The following is a 21,207-nucleotide window of genomic DNA, read 5'->3' on the forward strand; positions in this document are numbered from 1 at the left end:
CTTATTGAAAGGTGTCTCACCTTGAATATACAAATGTTTTTCAGGTTCTTCGGGTAGCCGAAACTAGCATCCTAGTGTTCGGAAGTGTGGGTGTCAACTAGCTACGTTGAGTATTTGTGTAAGTACAAGTTTTGTAACCGGGGTTGTCATTGTTGGGTTTTGTAAACACTCAGAGTATGTATTGTATTTTGAGAACGTATATCCTAGTTATGTATAGACTCTGGTATGGTATGATATATGTATAGAAAGAACATTTTCGTTGCGTATTTGATGAGTATGGATATGGATGTGAATGTGTATAGGGTGTACATGTACCCCACGGGGTCGAACCCCCATTCAATGTAGTATCATGTATGTTTTAAATTATACGAGGACAGGTTAGGTTACTATATTCACACCTAGGACCCAACTGCGGGTTAGGGGCGTGACAATACAAGTACAATAATGGTTATTAATTTATTCATAAAAAAAAAAAACTGCATTTAAAGTAACAAAAGAAATGAAAGTATAAATCCAAGGGGAATGTGGATCCAAACAAATAGCAAAAACAAGAAAAAAGAAGATAAAAAATAAATCTCTCTTTTTATTTTATTTATCAAAAACTCACATTATGTTTATATTTTATACTAAAAAAAATAGATCATCTTTTATTCATACTTATTTCTAAGGTTAAAACATAAAATTACAAAAATTTTTAAATTTAGTTGTTTCAACAAAAGAAAAAAAAATCTCTTTGTTTGATAATAATAAATATCTTTTTTAATTCATTTGGGCCCCTAAGAATTCGGAAAATATTAGGAAAATGAAAGAAAAATATCAAAGAATTTACATTTCATATTTGGTTATCAAGGAAAGTAGGAAAGAAAATGATAAATATATCAAATTTATGAATAAAATTTTGGTTTTACACATCATTAATATTAATTTTTCTCAATTTTTAATAGTATAAAAACAAGCTTTCATTTTTTATAGAATTTAATATAAAAGAAAAACACAATGGAAAATAAGTTTCCTCCTTATTTTCCTTTTCTTTTCTCTATCTAAATAAAATTCTCGATCCAAACAAACCCTTAAAAGGACAGTTGAACTTAAACTATGCAATGAAAGGTAATTATCGCTTATTTCATATTCCCTTTCATCATGTCACACAGTTAAAGTTTGAATTTGAAACTTTTAATTTATAAGACTCAAATAATGTTTGAGAATAAACACTATACATGAAAGAGTTTTATCCCTTGCATTAATTATTTTAGACATTGAAATGAAAAAAAAAAAAAAAAAACATGGGGAGATAGTAGTTAAAATTCTTACAATTGTAGATGATCCGATCAAACAGTTCAAGATGAGTAGTGCTTCTGAATGCATTAGGCTTGTTGGCTATAATATGAAGAGGAGACAAATACATTCTCATTGATCGAGTTCATAAGTTGTGGGTACAATTGAATTATCTCATATGCCAAATCTATCACTCAAAAAAAAAAAAAAAAACTAATATTAATTATTATAATAAAAATGATACATTTCAACCAATCCAAAAATTAACATATCCATTCATAAACAAAGCCAAAAAATATATATATATATATTATAGGTCTCATTATTTTATGAATCATTTTCTATTTGTTTTTTCTCTTATTTGAGACAAGTCGGAAATATAAATATCATATTTGTTTACAATGCAAGTACCAGATTTTGATATTAGTGATCTCTAATATTATTTTGAAAATGAATTACAAAGGAATGAATTATAAAAAAATAAATTTGCACTTGAGAACACTGTAATTTTGTAACTCTCTATACATTGTATAATTTTCTGTTTCAAATAAATTTTATTATTACTTGAGTAGAATTCCTACATCACTTAAATTTCTCAATTTGCCCTCAAAATTAATTATATTTTTAGTAAAAAAATCAATGAGAATACATTAGCTAAAATAGAAATGCTTTTTTTTTTTCATTCCAAAAAAAAAAAAAAACTTAAATAGAGTGCGTCTAAACGTGTTCATATATTTGTATTTAAATATTTAAAATATGATATATTAGTTCTATATTCATTAGTATCAAACATATAAATAGAGAGATTTATTTATGATATATTTATAATATAAGAAACAAACATATAGACACATGAAGGGACAAATCTCTTATATAAATTTTCCTATCTCATGTTTAACATCTAAAATATAAAAGTCCGTTTTGATTAAGGATTTTACATAGGAAAAGAAAAGAAAAATAAAATAAGAACTAAACTCATTTTTCATTGTATTCTGCTATATTAAATTTTATTAAAATGAAAGTTTGTAAAAATATTAATAATACATAAATTTGAGATTTTTTATTATTTTTCTTGATATTCAAATATAAAATATGGATTTTTTTTTATTTTTTCTAATATTTTTGTATTTCAAGCCTAAAAATATGAATACTTAAAGAATCACAAATTTCTTGTATAATTTCATAATAATAATTTAATGAGTTTAAATATTAATATAATAACTTTTTATTGGGCTTCGAATCTTGTACGTAGAAATATGCCTGATGCACGAAATCCAACCATGAAGAACAATACTCCTAGTTTGATTTACCGTAGTGCTCCCCGCAGATGGCAACGTGAAGAATGGTATCCCCATTGTTCTTCCTGCTACACCAATAATCCGTTCCGTTCTGGAGAACATGCAGGCAGTGAAACGCCTCCTTCTTTCCGTGAAACGCCGCCAGGAAGAGAGGGATCTCGCTCTCCAGGTTGCGGGAGAATAGGAGGCGGCGGTCGCGGCCGGCAATGCGGCTGCACATGTCGGCGTTTCCGAGCGCCGCCGCCATGTGCAGCGGAGTGTCGCCGTTCTCGTTCTTGGCGTTGAGGATCCCGAAGGCCACGTCCTTGAATTCGTCGCCTTCGGGGAGGCAACTCCCGATGAGTTTGCCGACGGTGTCGGATTGGGGGTCAGCGACGGCGATGTGCAGGGCGGTGTCTTCTGATTTTGGTGATCTTCATGCCGAGAAGCCAGGGTTCGGCTTTGCACGCCGCCGCGATTTTGTCCCACTGCCCTTTCATTGCGTTCTCGAACAGGTCCTGGTCGTCTGCCACCATTTCTCGAGAATCAAACAACTTCCCCACTGATGTGTTAAGCTACTGCAGCTCGAGAACCAAACAACTTCCCCACTGATGTATTAAGCTACAACAGCCATGGTATGTGTTTCTCTCTCTCTCTCTCTCTCTATATATATATATACAGGCACGTTATATAAAAGTAAGAGTGAAGAAGTGTCGGTTGAGAAGTACTTTAGTGGTATGGATGACAAGAAACTAAAAAGAGGTCTGAGTTTGATTTTCTATTGGATCATTTCTGCATTACTTTATGCTAAGTATGACAAATGTGGTCAATTTACTTTAGATTTTGGTAAGAAGATAAGGGTTTGAAGGGTCTTGATTATCCCAAATTTTTTAGAGAATGAGTCTTATAAATTTGGGTTCTTCAGTATTTTAGTGTATTCAAATGTTAATATAAAATTTTGTGATTGGTAGATTTTTTTAGATCTCACTCAAAGGAAATGTCCACTGAAAGTATTTTTTTTTAACAAGATATTGAATAAAAAACATTAGTTTTATTTTTCAAGAAAACTAAAAAGACTTGATAAGATTGTTTCATAAAAATATCAAAATTATCAAGTTCGATCTCCTCATCTACAGTTTGTAACGATCATTTCTAACTAAAACGAAAAAGAAAGGTTGTGACACTTGGCTGCCTTTGGAATTCTTTTTAGAGTCTTAAAAATTTAATATAAGTGGCTTTAATTTAAAAGATTAGAGTTCACGATCTTTATTTAAGAGTAACAAGTACTTCATTAACTTTTCTTAATTACCCTTGAATCACATGATACATGTTCCTCTTCTTGTCATATTTGTTCATCATCACCCACGAACCTCCCTTAAGATTTCAATAAAAGATATTAACTTTTTTTAAAATTTAAAACATTTTAAAACCATCCCTTATATTTGATTTTTGGGAGATTTATAAATCTCTTCATATTTGTCTGTTTGCAAAGTTTTTTTTTAAAAAAATATACCATTTTGTCTAAAAAAATCATTCAAGGTTTGTCCAATAATTGAAATTTAAATTTCAAGAGAGATTTGTATCTTTTCCTGTAAAATATAACTTAATGGAAGTTAGATCGAGATTAACTAGCCTCTTTTGTTTAACTATCTTTTAATTAATATAGTTTAAATAAAGAAACCAAGGCTTTGTGAGCACATGCAGGAAGAACAACCAGTTCACTGGGATCGAGAACTTCAGTCCTTTCCCTTTAACAAATTTCTTCCATCCCAAGTTACCAATTTGTTCTCCTCGAAATTCCAACCATGCATCAGATCCATCTTCTGTCTTTTGCTTTTTATTTACATCTTTTATCTGCCAAGTGGGTTTCTAATCAAGCTTTAACCCTAAATTGTTGGTAAGTGGGTATCTCATTGATTTAAAAAAAAAAAATTATGACATGTTGTTGTCTTAATTTGACCATGAGGCTAATGGACAACTTCTATAGAGTGGGTATGTTTTTTTTTGTTTTCACAATTTCAACCTATTGAATTAGACAACTATTGTGAACAGGCCTTTAAATTGTGCAAAATAAAAATAAAAATAACACAATAATTCAACACAGACTTGTGCTTGATTTCTCATCCACACAATTCCAAATCTGAACTTCAAACTCACTTGACTCTTGAATGTAGCAGCATTAAAACCAAATTATCTCTTTTCTACAACCAAATTGGTGAACTTTAGTCACAATAGTACATACAAAATGTAGCGCCCCGACCCTCTAGGTGGGTCTGGAGTGCTACTAAACATATATAATATACATCTCTCTGATACCATACATATACAACTCATCAAAACAAAGGAAAAAAGGGTGTTCCATACTGGTCTGTATAAACATGCACAGTGGAAATACATACATCATCTAATACTTCCTAGAGTTTCTAACTGTTCCCATATACATCCTTACATACATAAAAACATAATCTGCTATTATAATCCCCAAAAGAGACAAACACTGTCTAATACCTTACCAACTTTGGCAAGGACTGTCTACTATCTAAACTTTGCCCGATAGAACACTAGGCTCGATCCCTTGGAAGACTCGAAACAACATTTGTATTTTAGGGTGAGACACCTCTCAATAAGACGGATTATATTATCATGAGTGTGTGGCTAACATGAGATTTCATGTGTACATATTCTACTAACATTAATCATTTAACTAACATTTTAAAACTGTATTGAAATGTATATATAAAAATACATACTTTCATACTAACATACTGCTAGCTCAATATAGCAATTTCTATAGTAAATGTGCTCATATATGCCTAGAAAATACAACCTGGTCTGTAGGATTAGCATCGTCACGCTATCACATACACGTGCGACATGTTTCCCCCATGACGGATTATGCGGTCCAGAAGCTGGACCTAGAAAATAGCTAGCTGACTATAACTAAGTCAATCTCTATAGTAGTACGATGGTGCCTACCCTTACCCAGAGATGCTACCCGGGTAGAGTCATTCGAAATTACTGCATCAGATGGAGCCCTAAAATTGCTGCATTGTGGAGTACTTTACCCAAGTCACCAATCGCCTTTCCCATATCCACAGTAACAACCTACTGAACTTAATACATAATTAATCACATTAATCATCATTAAATACCCTGATATCATTAACTAATGAGATAACAACGCCAACCCGAACCCGTGGGTAACGGGGACACATCTGTCATACGCAGCGGAAACCTAGACAGTAGTAAACATAAATTTCATTCACCAAACCATAAAGTACATTATACCAGAGTTACCTACATTCCACCATAATACTGTATGTGTACAATCCCCAAAACATCAAAAGATACATCTAGGGTCTTATAACAAAAACCTACTGATCCTAACTCAAAAACTCACCCACCTAGCAAGGTAGTATAGGCTGTCTCAACAGTGGGCTCAGTTCGCCTGTCTTCCTGGGTTCCCTGAAATGGCTTAAGTTAGGGTCAGACACCTCTCAGTAAGAGAAACAAACTAAATACGGTTGTGTGACAATATGAATATTTGCGTGCTATAATAAATATATAGTACATGTCACATGCTTGAAAGCACTGATAATATCATAACTGAGTAAGCATATAATTTCATAATTTTACTAAATCATACTATATCTAACTGCTCATAAAATCATATGATATAACAAGTAATTCTGAAATTTACCCAAGATGAATAACTAACTGATGTCATGTATTACCCCCTATGACGGGTTGTGCAACCCAAAGGAGGGACCCGACAATGGCTGGCCGACCACTATCGAGTAAAAAAATGACTGTAAGTACGATGGACCTGCCGCACCTTAGTCCAAACTTCTAGGTGGACGTCTACAACTCTACACTGAAAGCCACATCGATTATCCATCTCCCACCCCCTCTACTAGTAGGGGTAGTTAGCACAAGTCTGAACTGAATTGAACTGTATAGCTATGATACCGTGCTCCTAATAACTGATCTAAACTATCATTTAGGTTCTGATAACATATAATATATGATAATACATTGTTTTAATATAAAGAGATTGATAGTGTTAATTTTTTGAATTCTGTAATAACATAAATAGTTACGGTCTTGCGTCGAATACATTCATAACTGCGGCCTTGCACTAAAAACATGCATAACTACGGCCTTGTGCCAGCTATCAATCACGGCCTTGCGCCGAACATATCATACATACTGATCTTAATAAATGTACTATTTATTTTATGTTCTGAAACTGGTTTTGTAACGACCTGCCTAATTAATTGATTTTTTTTTCTCCACTGTAATAATTACCATGCTCTGATACCATAACATTATCCTAAGTAGCGAGAAGCATAATCATATAAACATAACCTGAACCATTACATTCAATACCAGAGTTCTGAAATGTTTTGCAATATATATATATCATATCTGTATCCCCAAAAATGCCCTCAACTAGCTAGGGCTACACAAAATCACTCCCAAAAATGATACTCACTCTCTAATGAGGCACTACAGACACCCTTTACTTGCGAGCCTGATCTGCTCGCCTACCTGGATCACCTGAAAAATAGATCAACACTGGGATGAGCCACACTCAGTAAGAGAAAATATGCTATTACTAGTGTGTGGCAAATGAGCAACTATATAACATGAAAACTGGTTTCATATAAACATGAATAACTGAGTGCCAAGTACAGTACCATAATAAAATATACCACCCCTTTTTCCCTGTTGCTTAACATATCAGTGTTATGGTTATAGTTCAAGATACTTATAGTATATATAAATAGGATCCCTGTTTTTGTAAATCAATACGTAAGTAATAATAACTAAACCTGTTCCCTATGGCTATTTGTGTCATGACATGCCCCTCATGACGAGGTTGTGCGGCCCGTAGGCTGGATTTACCCTGGCTGGTCAATCAGGAATAAATCACTGAATTCCGTCAGTCGACCTGCCCACCTCAACCCATATCTGGATAGGGAGGCTATCCTCTTCAAGGGCCTAGGTGGTCGACTTTACCACATATATCTGAATAGGTGGTTGCATTGAAAAAGTAATATAGTATCTATAGCAACGGTACCGTGCTCTGTAGCTGCAAATCCAACAGGGTCTGATATTGTATAATGTATTTCTATATACATGTCTATCTGATTTACCATGATTCTGAAGTACTGAAATAACCATGATACTACATAACGTACTGAAATCTGAATAATCATAACATGGAACTGCATATTCGTAATATTGGAATTCGTATAATCATGGTACTGAAGTTCTCATAATCATAGTACGTAAATCCATAAAATCATGGTACTAAAATTCATAAAAATCATGAAACTAGCATTCGTAAAACATATCTCCGTACTACGTACATATTCACAAGCCACACTCTACTTTAATACATAATTTTCGTAAATAAATAAACTGTATAATATTTAGAAACATCCTAGCATAGCATATTTCCCTTACCTTATCTCTGAAAAGCCCCTATAGAAAACTGACCTAACCCCAGCAGGGCCTCGTACGCAATACCTTGAAATTAACATACGCTAGAACTAAATATCAGTATTTTTTCGTCTATAACATTTCCTCTAACTGCCAGGAAGCCAAAAACTAGCTAAAAGACCTTACCCTGAATTTGGGATGATTTTCAACTCCGATTTCCCGACGATCCGCTCCGGTAGATGCGTAGAGAACTCAGCCAAGAGCGTCGTGGTAGCTTCGGATCGTTGATCCAGCGACTGGTGGGGCCGAAAATGAAGAGAGAAGGGAGAGAGAGTCTTAGAAGAGAGAGACGAGAGAGAGAGAGACGAGAGAAATGAATAAAAATCCCGTCTTTCTACTATTTATAGGGCCAGGTTCGTTGACGAGACCCTGTGTTCGTCGACGAGCCCTTCACAAAATTTGTCGACGAAGCCCTGTGTTCGTCGACGAAATTCAGAGCAGCCAAAATCGCCTCTCGGTATTTTCTTGTCGACGAAGCCCTATGTTTGTCGACGAAATTCTGAAAGCCTTCGTCGACGAAGCTAAGCAATTTCCTTGAAATTATTATTATTTAATATTATCTCCAAAATGCAATGTCATTGATGAACGCTCCGCATTCATCGACGAAGTCTACAGCCTCCTTCTATTTTAGTATCTATTTTCTCTCCCTCTTATTATTATTAACATGCTATTATTTGGGTCACTACAGGTTTACTTTATTATCATGTTATTTCTGAAAATAATTGGAGCATGTTTTTCTGTAAAATTGGTTTAACATAATACAACATGCGTAAAATAATATTCATGTCACACAATACTGAATAAAATCATGAATTCTGTTTTGAAATCACATTTTCTGACATTTCATACTTAAAAATATATATTCTTGTGTAACAACAGTATTTTTCTCAAATCTTCATTTTCACACATATACTCGTATATCATACATGCTTTTTTGAAATTAATCTGCTATTAAATAATAATAATTTTCATGGAGAATTACTGCTTTTGTAAGAACTTGAACCGTGATAAATGGGTTTAAATATTAAAAATATGGATATTTTGGTAAAGGAGCAAGCCTCGTTGATGAAGCCAGATTTCATCAATGAAGCCTTTGTTCTTCTCGTCGACGAAATTCAGAGACTTGTCGGCAAGGAGAAGCCGAGGAGTTTCGAAAATCGGGAATATTAGGATTTGTTGACGAGGCCATCGATTCGTCGACGAAGTCAGTTAAAGATTCATCGATGAGAACACCATTTCGTTGACGAATGTGCCCGAGTCAAAGGGTAATAAATAGGATTTTCCTTTACTTCCTCATTAAGAAACTTCATAGATACCTCTCTCTCTCTCTCTAGAACTCTCCCCACTCTCTCTCTCTCTAGATTTTTTTGCCGATCGTTACTAGAATCGGGAAACGAAAGTTACCACGAGGATCGTGAAAGGATTCTCTACAGTTTCTACGGATCGGAATCTCGTTTTGCAGATTTTCGGGATTTAGCAAAAAATCGAGGTAAGGCTCAATTTTCATTTTTGATCCAATAGTTTTGTAGGTAACTGTCTTGTGAGCATATTCTGTACTGTGATTTGTAGGTTTTGGAACTCGGTTCGTTGGTTAGGGACCTTGGAGTTCGAGATTTGTTATTCGGGGAAAAGGTAAGGGGAACTATGTTTATATTGGTTATTTTTGAAATCAGACTCGGTGAAACTGTGGTTCACAGTCCTGTGTGTGTTTTGGCTACTCATTTGGAGGGGATCTAACGGGGAAAACTATAGGTTTTTCATTATTACAGTTTTGGGAAAAATGGGGCAACGGACTGCATCCCTGGTTTTGTTGAAAACCAAGGGTATATGTTGATTTATACTGTGATATTGGGATGGTCGTGCCTTGACTTGTTTAAACTGTATTTGTTTGGAAAACCAAGATTTAGATTACCAAATGGGTGTGGTTTGTTTGGTTATATGAGCATGCATTTGTGTGTGACACTACAAAAAAGAAGATTATTAGTGACGGATTTAAACCGTCACTAATACTCACAAAATCGTCACTAATAATATTAGTGACGGTTTTACGATTATTAGTGATGGATTTATAGTAGTCGCTCTACCAGTCATTACTAATAATTATTAGTGACGAATATTCCAAACCTCCACTAATAGTAAAGTATTAGTGATAAATAAAAACCGTCACTAAAAACCTAAGCCTATCACTATAGTTTCTACACCGGGTCGACCAAGAATCGTCACTAAAGTCATAGTATTAGTGACGGTTTCAAAATCGTCACTATTGCTTCATTGTTAGTGACAGTCATGAAACCATCACTAATGCTCTATTATTAGTGACGGTTTTAGAACCGTCACTATTGCTCTATTATTGGTGACGATTTTAAAACCGTCACTATTTCTCTATCAATGACGATTGTTAAGCCGTCAGTAATGCTCTAGTATTAGTGACAGTTTTAGAATCATCACTATTGCTCTGCAGAGCTATTAGTAGTGACGGTTTGAATTTCTTCACTAAAACTTTTTAAAAGGGGTATTAGTGACGATTTTGAAACCGTCACTAATACTTAAATTGAATAATTATTAGTGAAATTAATTTTGTTTCCAATTCTTAATTTTTGTAAAAATCTGTAATTAAATTACATTTTCTTATACATTCATAATAGCAATAAAATTCATAAATTATTAAAAATTCTAATTCAAATTAAATTACAAATATGTTATACAAATTCAAATTTAAATACAAATACATTATATAAATTCAAATTCAAATACATTTAATCTGTTCAGATAACAAAGAAAGTTTTCAGCTGCGTCCATAGTGCATGACATCGTCCTGACGTTGTCACAGTTGCAAACCCTACAAATTAATTGAGAAAGTTAAAAAAATTAGTATATGCTTTTTGAAAAATTTTGGCAGCATTTCTCCTGTAAATATGACATTTTCCATAGAGATACTCCAAACCTAGGTGTTTACGATTAATAGTTCATAATAATCCAGCTAGTAATTAGTTTTGCGAGTGCACAGGTTCTTCATATAATAAGCATTAAATAATGTAACGTATTCATGCATCCTATAAAACACACACACACACACACACACACACACACACACACACACACACACACACACATATATATATATATATATATATATATATATATATATATCAGAATACAGTGGATGATCCCCATAAACAATATTTCATAGAGAGTAGACACAGTTGATATGAGATTCACTATAAAATGAAAATCCCAAGAAAGAGAGCTCCCCTCTAAAGAAAAGAAAGAGATGATACGTGCATTGTGAAGAGTGGAAATCTTAAGAAGTGAAGTATCATCTACTTAAATGACTGTAATAACCAGGCCAAGCATCCTCCCAAAATCAAACCCTATTGCCATTAGCTACTCTAAAATAAGTGGGAGGAAGGAACGAACAAGCAAAATGGGAAACAAATTTCTATAGACTTGCATGGGAAACAATGCCACTTCCTCTAGTGTTCCATCCATTTTGATGGATCCTATATTACTTTTAATCTCCTTTTTTGGCAATTAACAATTAATTTTTGGTTGTACATAAATTAAACTTAAACCTTGAAACATAAATAATAGACTCCAACCAAAATTGGCATAATCACCAAGCAAGCAAGAAATCAACGAAAAATTATATCATATAGTCCAAAATTGGTCTCATGAATTTTTCTTTCCTTTCCCTAAAATTTTCAACAAATTTTCGACAGCGTACCGTCGATAAATAGAACATTTCCCAAACCTGAAAGTCACAAAAGCATGCAATTCACAATATTTTTGCATCATACAAATGTCATTTAGATTAAGACGTACATGCAACAATCTAAAAGTATCTACTAGCAAGCAATACACATCATTGCATCAGCTAGGGTATGTGTGGCGTTCCAATCAAGCATGCAGTCCTAATGTCCACTACCAGCATGCAGTTCACAAGATATGCCAATCTAAGCATGCAGTCCAGAAGTTAAATCATGTATTAAACTGAAGTTAGATATATACCCATCTCTAGCTGCAATGAGGTTATGGATGACAGAGAACGATGAGGTCATGGATGGTGGTGGTTGCATCAATGATTTTTTATCTAGTTTACCCGGAGTTTCTTTTCAAAATTGATTTGAAATGCGATAAGCCTACCTATGTAGACAAAATGAATTTTAACCTTTCATCTGATAGGTTGTCGCTTATAGTTAAGGTATGATTTAAATATTAATTTTATTTCTTTTGAATCTTGCCTTGTGGATGCAATGATTGCAAGAAGGGCATCAAGATTCAAGCGAAATAAAATTAATATTTAAATCATACCTTAAATATAAGCGACAACCTATCAGATGAAAGACTAAAATTCATTTTGTCTATAAGGGCAGGCTTATCGCATTTCAAATCAATTTTCAAAAGAAACTCCAAGTAAAATAGATAAAGCCCCTCCATTCATTGTATAAACAGGGCATATGATATGCCCACTATCAAAAATAGAAGTTATCAAAAGTAGACCTAAAAGTTAATTAACAAACCCTTCTCAATGATGACAAAATCTAAGGAAAAACCTACATAACTATAAATCCAATGTAAAAAATAAATATACTTTATAAAATTGCAAAGTTTATATTACTTTCAAGTTTTATGATACAACTCCCAATTATTCCTATATTGTTTCCAAATCTCATCCAAATCCCAATTATTCCTATATTGTTCATATTACCTTGATGTTTGGAGTATTGGACTCTGAACGTGAAGTCTAACCTCCTCCTTAGCAATACTATTTCTTTTGCACAAAGTGTTTTTTGTGGAAGAGAGGCAGATTGTGTATGTTATTTTTAGTAGACATTTAAGTGGTAGGATATTTGTCGTACAGAGAAAAAGGGCATTGTGTTCAAATTAGATTTTCTGATTTTGAGAAGGCGTGTGATTGAGCTAGTTGTGAGTTCTTGGATAGAGTGCCTTTGAGGAAGGGGTCAGGTGTTACGTAGAGGAATTGGACAGGGGGTTGTTTATCTAATGCTTTTGTGAACCACCAATATGGATTGGAAACATATAAATGAATGTCCGTTCTAAATTAACTAAGTCTACATTGCCTTATTTATTACGATTCCTAAGATTTACTCATCCTTTCAAAAATATTTTAACATTAAACGACTAAGCCTATCTTTTCTTTTTGTTTGGTCAAATTTTAACACAATTTCGGCAGCATGCCGTCTGTAAATTGGATATTTTCCCATTTAACCTGCACCTGATAGGTTCAAATAGAGCATTTATAAGAAGTTGAAGGCATATGAGAACCTATCCACTATCAGCAATGCAATACACATCAACAGCATCTGCCATGCAAGAGGCATTCTAGAATACCATACAATCATGTAGCATATTCACGACAGTAATACATGCCAACCATATCTTCAATTCAGAATATAAATAACAGAGAAGATGCTTAAGTTTCAATTTGTTAGACGAGGATAAGATAAGGCAGTGTACTCAATGGGAAAGTGGAGAATGAAGTGGAATTGGACTTGTGGGTTAATGTGTATTTCTAAAAATGTGACATGTTTGAACTTTACTTAATGTCTCAAATTTAAAAAATGAATGGGACTTTATTAGATCATGAAAAATGGAGAGAAATATCTTTGAATTTTGAAAATTCATAAACAAACCAACCAACAACCACCTACTAACATCCTTATTCACAACCTAATACATGGCAACACTTACGTGGCCCTTCCAAAATGATCAACCAATGAAAATAAAAAAAATTCAAATTTTAAATTTCTATTAGGTTAGTTGAATGCCCTAGGGGATTGGACAACCACCTACAGTTGGCGCCAAAAGTAATTTGCATATGTATTAAAAACAAAAAAGGAAGAAAGGGAGCAGTCAACCACCTATAAGTGTTTGGTCGACTGCCATTTGGAAAATTTATTTTCTTTTATTTTTGTCTCAAATATTAATATCTTCACTTGGGCTAAGATTCATTTGGTAAAATATGATTATCAATAGCTACACAAGGATAAGTCCAAAATCATATTCCACAAACATGAATTCATTTTTGCAAAACATTAATTCATTTTCCAAACACAACCATAAGTCCATATCAATATCTCCATTTAGTAAAAGGACAAGCAACCATCATGAATCCACTACCATAAATAATAATCCATTACCATAAGATATTCATCTAGTAAATTTCATAATCACCATGTTTAGCACAAATTCCAGACATCCAAAATATTATCATAATGTCATTTAGTCCAAAATCCAAAAACTACCATAAACAAGTACTTCATGCCAAATATAAGACTAAGTCACAAAATACACCAAGAACAATATATTGTGTGACACAAAACCATTAGAAATGTTTACAAATATTCTATAAAAACACATATATATCATGGGTGTTTATACAAATCCAAGGCAAAGAAAAAAATCATAAACAAAAAGATAAAGGGAAAGAAATAGCTGGGCTTCTGACCGAAAGCAGGGGGAGACTGGGAGAGAGGAGGAGCTCGCATGCTGGCTGGCGGTGGACAGCAGAGGGAGATCAGGTGGGAGCAGGTGGCGGGGAAGGGGAAGAAGCAGGAGAAGCTGGCGCGGTGGCTGGCGATGGAAAGCAGAGGGAGATCAGATGGGAACAGGTGGCGGGGAAGGGGAAGAAGCAGGAGGAGCTGGCGCAGTGGCTAGCGGCGGAGAGCAGAGGGAGATCAGGTGGGAGCAGGCAGTGGGGAAGGGGAAGAAGCAGAACGAAGGAAAAGATCCTGCGCGTGGACATAAGAGGGTTTTTGGGCATTAGTGACGGTTTAAAAACCGTCACTAATACTCTCTGTTCTTTTTTTATAAATAAAAAAACATTAGTGACGGTCCAAATCCATTACTAATAATCGGCCAATAGTGACGAATATGTAAATTTGTCACTAATACTATAAAGTAAACATTTCTAATTTTTTTTTAAAAATTGAAGTATTAGTGACGGTTGTGAAATTCATCACTAATAACAGGGGAATAGTGACGAATTCAAACATTCGTCACTAATATTGCGAAGTGAAATTTTTTATTTTTTTTAAACAAAGTAGAAGTATTAGCGACAATTACATAATCTGTCGCTAATAATGGGCCAGTAGTGACGAATTTATAAATTTGTCACTACTACTCATAAGCAAATTTTTTTAAAACCGTTACTAATACGACACTATTAATGACGAAATTGAATCCGTTACAAATAGATTCGTCACTAAAAACCAGTTTTTTTGTAGTGTGATATGTTGAAATGCTAGTAGGAATGGGGTTCTGAATTGTTCCAGGTACTGAGAGTGTCTAGCTCTATATTTGAGGGCGTGTGTTTATCGCCTGCCACATAGGCAAGAGTGTTCGACTCTATATTCGAGGGCGTGAGCCTATATCGGCAGAACAGGCCGAAAGGTGTGGATCCACCAGTTAGCACCAGTACGATGCCATGGGAGTAGGGGACTAGCCATGTGTTGGTGGCGCCATGTTCGCTGGTTGACTACGGGCCAATGCCGTATGTCGCGGGCCGGATTTGGGCTGAAGGGTGTGACGACATCAGGATTGCTAATCATGTGTATGTGTATGTATGCGTGTATGCACTATGGAAACTAGTACTGGAATGCATTTAACTGCGTGTATGTTGCATCATAATAACACTCAAATGCCACACACCGATATAACCTGTGTTCTTCCTTACTAAGAGGTGTCTCACCCCTGATGTACGTACATTTTTACAGGTCCTTCAAGTAACCGGAATTAGAGTCCTGGTGTAGGGAGCGTAGTGGTCGGTGTACTACGTTTAGCGCTTGGGTAAGTGCTAGGACTGTATTTTTGGTGGGTTGCCATTTTGAGATGTATTTGGGCACCCGTTTGTACGTTTTGATAGAGTCATTTTCTGCTCTTTTATAGACTCTAGTATGGTACTGTATATGTTGTTATAGAATGACCTTTTTTCGTTGCATATATGATTGTGATTGGATATGTTTAGGGTGCTTAGGAACCCCACGAGGTCGGACCCTCATCCATTGTATTGTATCTTTGGATGTTTTATCAAATACAGGGACAGGTTAGATTACATTCTCACCCACGGGTTCCATTTTTGGGTTCAGGGCGCGACAACTTGGTATCAGAGCTAACCAGGTTATTAGATCTTGTAGATTTGGTTAGGCTTAGTTATGAGTACATACCAGAGTATAGGATGTGGATATGGGTAGAGTTGGTTGAGGGTTGTTCAGTTGCTAGACCAGGATTTGTCGACGGTATTCCATGTTTTTCCTGGGATGACGATTCCAGTAAAAGCAGGGCAGATCATTGATGACTTTCGTGTCGGTGTGATAGGACAGACCTAGACTTGGCAGGGAGTAGTTAACACGATTAGTGTAGATCATTGTGTTAACTGTATGTGTTGTAGGGATATTGATAGATTGCTATTGTGTTGCAACATGGAGCCCAAGGATAATAACCTGGGAAGTGGCTCTGAGGAGACTGCGAGTGATGAGTCTTCTTCTGTACCTCAAGATTTGACGAGGCAGGTATTACAGGAGTTCGGGCGGATTGTGAGGAGACGCAAACGCTTTCCTGTTGTTGCGGGGTGCACCATTGAGAGGTTCACACGCATGCATCCTCCGACGTTCTCTGGAGGACCTGACCCGACGATAACAGAGGATTGGGTGGAGAAGATTGAGAGGATCTTGGAGGTCCTACACTACATGGATAGGCAACGAGTCCTTTATGCCACCTTCCAGCTATCTGGGTTGTTCTTTGACAGACGCTTCCCAGCTTTTGTACGTGATGCAAAGGCAGATGAGTTTTCTGCGTTGACTCAGGGGAGTTTAACGATGCAGGGGTATGCGGCTCGGTAGATAGAGCTGTCCCGCTTTACACCATGTATGATCTCGAGCGTATGAGAAGACTCGGAGTTTCGAGAAGGGCTTGAGGAAGGATATCTGCAAACTAGTGGGTATGCTTCAGATCCGCGAGTTCTCAGTGTTGGTGGATAAGGTCACGGTGATTGAGATCGGTATCCGAGAGAACGAGGTGGATCAAGAATCTAGGAAGAGGACAGTACCTTCTGGTTCTCAGACAAGATCTCGTCAGGGATCGTGGAAGAAGAGGAGTAAGGGCTCAGGTTATCGTCAGAATACCAAGCGCCAGGATTCTTAGGGGAGCCAGACTAGTGGTCGTGGTGCCAAGTGTTTTAGACGGCATAAGGGTAAGTGTCGGTCTTTTGATGGTAACGGCTATAACTGTGGTCGACCTAGGCACATGGCTCGTGATTGTCGTGCACCGAGGCAAGACGTGCCTACATTTAGTGGGGATCGAGGGAGCAATCAGATACCTTGAGAAACCGCTCAGACGAATACAGCTTCGGCCAGAGTATATTCTCTTACTCCAGTGGACGCTAAGCATGTAGGTAACGTGGTGATAGGTACCTTATTATTGCTTTCAAATAAGGCTTCTGTTTTATTTGATTCGGGTGCAACCCATTCCTTTGTGTCTGTGAATTTTTTGGAACGATGTGCGGTTGAGACCCGAGACATGAATGAGGTGTTATCTGTTACTACACCATCTGGGAGTGTATCTTTCTGTAGGAAGATGTTGGTAGACTGCCCAGTGGAAATTCAGGGAAAGCTGCTACCGGCGAATCTTGTGATATACGACATGTCGGGGTTTGATGTCATTCTGGGGATGGATTAGTTGTTCTCCAGTTATGTTATGATTGACTGTCGTAGGAAGGTGGTAGTTTTCAGACCTCCTGGGGAGCAGGAGTACGAATTCATGGGATCGTGTGTGCATTTAGCGCCACAGATTCTGTCGGCACTACAGGCGAGGGGGCTACTCTTGAACGGATGTCAGGGGTACCTAGCTTGTATGAAGGTACCGTCATGGGATGAGTTGAGACTCGAGGGCATTCGGGTAGTCAGCGAATTTTCGGATGTGTTTCCAGATGATTTACCTAGTTTACCTCCAGATCATGAGGTGGAGTTTGCGATAGAATTGTTGCTCGATAAGGCACCGATCTCTAAAGCTCTGTTGGATGGCTCAAGCAGAACTTTGGGAGTTGAAGGAGCAGTTACATGAATTACTGGACAGGGGATTCATTCAACCTAGTGTTTCGCCCTGGGGAGTTAGTACTATTTGTGAAGAAAAAGGACGAGTCGATGCAGATGTGTATTGATTATCGTGAGATTAACAAGGTAACTGTGAAAAATCGCTATCCTTTACTGCGTATAGATGATCTCTTTGACAAGTTGCAGGGAACGTAGGTCTTTTCGAAGATCGAATTGCGGTCAGGATATCATCAGGTGAGGGTTGGAGCGGAGGATGTAGCGAAAACTGCTTTCTGGACAAGATACTGCCACTATGAGTTTTTAGTCATGCCATTTAGGTTGATGAATGCTCCGACAGTGTTCATGGATATGATGAACAGGGTTTTCCATGAGTACCTAGATCGATTCATAGTGGTATTCATTGACGACATTCTGGTATACTCGAGGAGTACAGAAGAACACGTGGAGCATTTGAGGTTAGTGTTACGGATTCTACGGGAGAAGAAACTGTATGCTAAATTGAAGAAGTGTGAATTTTGGTTGAGTCAGATTGCGTTTTTAGGCCATGTGGTTACTAGGGATGGTATATCAATTGATCCTAACAAGATTGAAGTTGTGGTCAACTAGGTAAGGCCGAAGAATATGCAAGAGGTTCGGAGTTTTTTAGGATTGGAGGGTTACCATCGTCGGTTTGTAGAGGGTTTCTCTAAACTGTATGGACTTCTGACACGATTGACCAGGAAGGGAGTACAGTTTGAGTGGACCAGTGATTGCGAGCAGTGCTTTTAAGAGTTGAAGCACTGGCTGGTTACTGCACCAGTGTTGACCATTCCTTCAAGGGAGGGTGGGTTTGTGATTTATAGCGACGCATCCCTGAAAGGTTTGGGATGTGTGCGTATGTAGTAAGGTAAGGTAGTAGCTTATGCTTCCCGGCAATTGAAAGAGTATGAGAAGAATTACCCTACGTACAATTTGGAATTGGTTGTTGTGGTATATGCACTGAAGATTTGGTGACACTATCTATACGGGGTGCAGTGTGAGATCTTCAATGACCATAAGAGTCTCAGATATTTCTTCACGCAGAAGGAGTTGAACATGAGGCAGAGGTGGTGGCTAGAGTTGATTAAGGACTACGATTGCATGATCAGTTATCACCTGGGGAAGGCTAATGTGGTAGCTGATGCGTTGAGTCGGAAGTTAGAGCCTACGGCTGTATCTGTGGTTGTAACTCAATGTCACATCAGACGGGATTTGGAGAGTTCAGGTATAGAATTGGTGGTTGGCGATCATCAGGCTTATCTTGTTGGTTTGGTGGTACAACCGACCTTATTTGAGCATATAAAGGCCACGCAAGCTAGTGATGCAAAGTTGTCAGAGGTTAAAGAAAAGACACAATAGGGACTGACTACAGAGTTTAACATCTCTAAGGGAGGTGCGTTGAGGTTTGGGACCAGGTTGTGTGTTTTGAATGATGATGAGATCAAAAGGACGATCCTAGAGAAAGAGCATCGTTCTTTGTATACGGTACATCCTGGTAGTACAAAGATGTATCGGGACTTGCGTGAGACCTTTTGGTGGTCTGGTATGAAAAGGCAGATTGCTCAGTTCGTAAAGCAGTGTTTGACGTATTAGTAGGTGAAAGCTGAACATCAGAGGCCGGCAGGGCCGTTGCAGCCTTTGCCTATTCTGGTGTGGAAATGGGAGTATATTTCCATGGATTTTGTGACCGGATTGCCACCAGTACTTCACGGGCAGAATGCTATCTAGGTGATTGTGGATAGATTGACGAAATCTGCTCATTTCATACTGATGAAAGTTAGCTATCCTTTAAGTAGGCTGGCGGAGTTGTATGTGCATGAGATTGTGAGAATACATGGGGTACCGGTGTCCATTGTGTCAGATCAAGACCCAAGGTTTACTCTCGATTCTGGATGAGTTTATAGGAGGCACTAGGACGAAGCTTACTTTTAGTACAGCGTTCCACTCCCAAACTGATGGACAGTTAGAGAGTATGATACAGATTTTGGAAGATATGTTGCGAGCTTGTGTGTTAGACTTCGGTGGTAACTGGATACAGTTTATGCCACTTGTAGAGTTCGCTTATAATAACAGCTTCCAGTCTAGTATCGGGATGGCACCGTTCGAGGCTTTGTATGATTGGAGGTGTCGATCTCCTTTGTGTTGGGATGAGGTTGGTGAACGTCAGGTGTTAGGACCTGAACTCGTGCAGCAGGCGTCTGAAAAGGTAGGTTTGATCCGGAAGAGGATTAGATCAGCTCAGAGTCGGCAGAAGAGTTATGTAGATGCTCCCCGCCATGAGTTAGAGTTCGAAGTGGGAGGTAAGGTATTTCCACGTATTGCTCCGATGAAAGGGGAAATGAGATTTGGGAGGAAGGGCAAGTTAAGCCCGAGGTATATCGGACCATTCGAGGTACTTGAGAGCGAGTGGTTCCGATAGCCTACAAGGTTGCATTACCTCCAGCACTTTCGAGGGTCCATGATCTGTTTCACGTATCCATGTTGAGGAGGTACATGTTGGATCCTTCACATGTTATTAGTTATGATGAGTTGGAAATTAGGAATACTTTAGCGTATGAGGAGATACCTGTTCAAGTTCTGGATTGTAAAGTTCAGAAGCTTCGTACCAAAGGGATACCGTTAGTGAAGGTATTGTGGCGGAACCACGAGATTGAGGAAGCTTCTTGGGAACTGGAAACAGAAATACACCAGAAGTATCCATAGTTATTTTGAGCACTTGTACATGATCCTACTGTGGGTTGGGATAGGTGGTTAGTCGTCGGGAGTGCGTGTGTATTGTGAACTCCTGAGACAATTGTATATGTAACCACAGTGTTCCTCTGCCATAAGTGAGGGTATGTATGTGTATGCGTATGATTGGGTTACGCTATAGTGGTCGCCAATTTTCTCTAGAGTGGTATGTATGTGTTCGATTGTATGTATAAGTCTGTGAATGAGAGATGACAAATTTCGAGGACGAAATTTTTGTAAGGAGGGGAGATTGTAAGAACCCGAACCGTGATAAATGGGTTTAAATATTAAAGAGAGGGACATTTTGGTAAAAGAGCAAGCCTCATCGA

The 21,207-nt window shown here is 37.1% G+C and overlaps 2 protein-coding genes across 3 annotated transcripts in view; both read right to left on the reverse strand.

Annotated features, from left to right (window-relative positions):
* Positions 1–1,163: 1,163 nt before the first annotated feature.
* LOC131145620 (uncharacterized) lies at positions 1,164–3,208 on the reverse strand. The gene is made up of 2 exons (XM_058094794.1): positions 2,586–3,208; positions 1,164–1,462 (listed from the first exon to the last, which is right to left on the reverse strand). Exons 1-2 carry the CDS (start codon positions 2,818–2,820, stop codon positions 1,365–1,367), a joined length of 333 nt encoding a protein of 110 aa, XP_057950777.1. The 5' UTR covers positions 2,821–3,208; the 3' UTR covers positions 1,164–1,364.
* Positions 3,209–10,702: 7,494 nt separating this feature from the next.
* Positions 10,703–21,207, reverse strand: part of LOC131145621 (uncharacterized) — a 45,372-nt gene continuing 34,867 nt past the window's right edge. For both annotated transcript variants that reach the window (XM_058094796.1, XM_058094797.1), the window contains one exon: positions 10,703–10,899. In XM_058094796.1, the coding sequence (XP_057950779.1) occupies positions 10,826–10,899 (74 nt within the window). In that variant the 3' untranslated portion in view covers positions 10,703–10,825. The remainder of the gene's footprint in view (positions 10,900–21,207) is intronic.

The sequence above is a fragment of the Malania oleifera genome, chromosome 13 (assembly GCF_029873635.1).
Source record: "Malania oleifera isolate guangnan ecotype guangnan chromosome 13, ASM2987363v1, whole genome shotgun sequence".
Lineage (NCBI taxonomy): Eukaryota > Viridiplantae > Streptophyta > Magnoliopsida > Santalales > Ximeniaceae > Malania > Malania oleifera.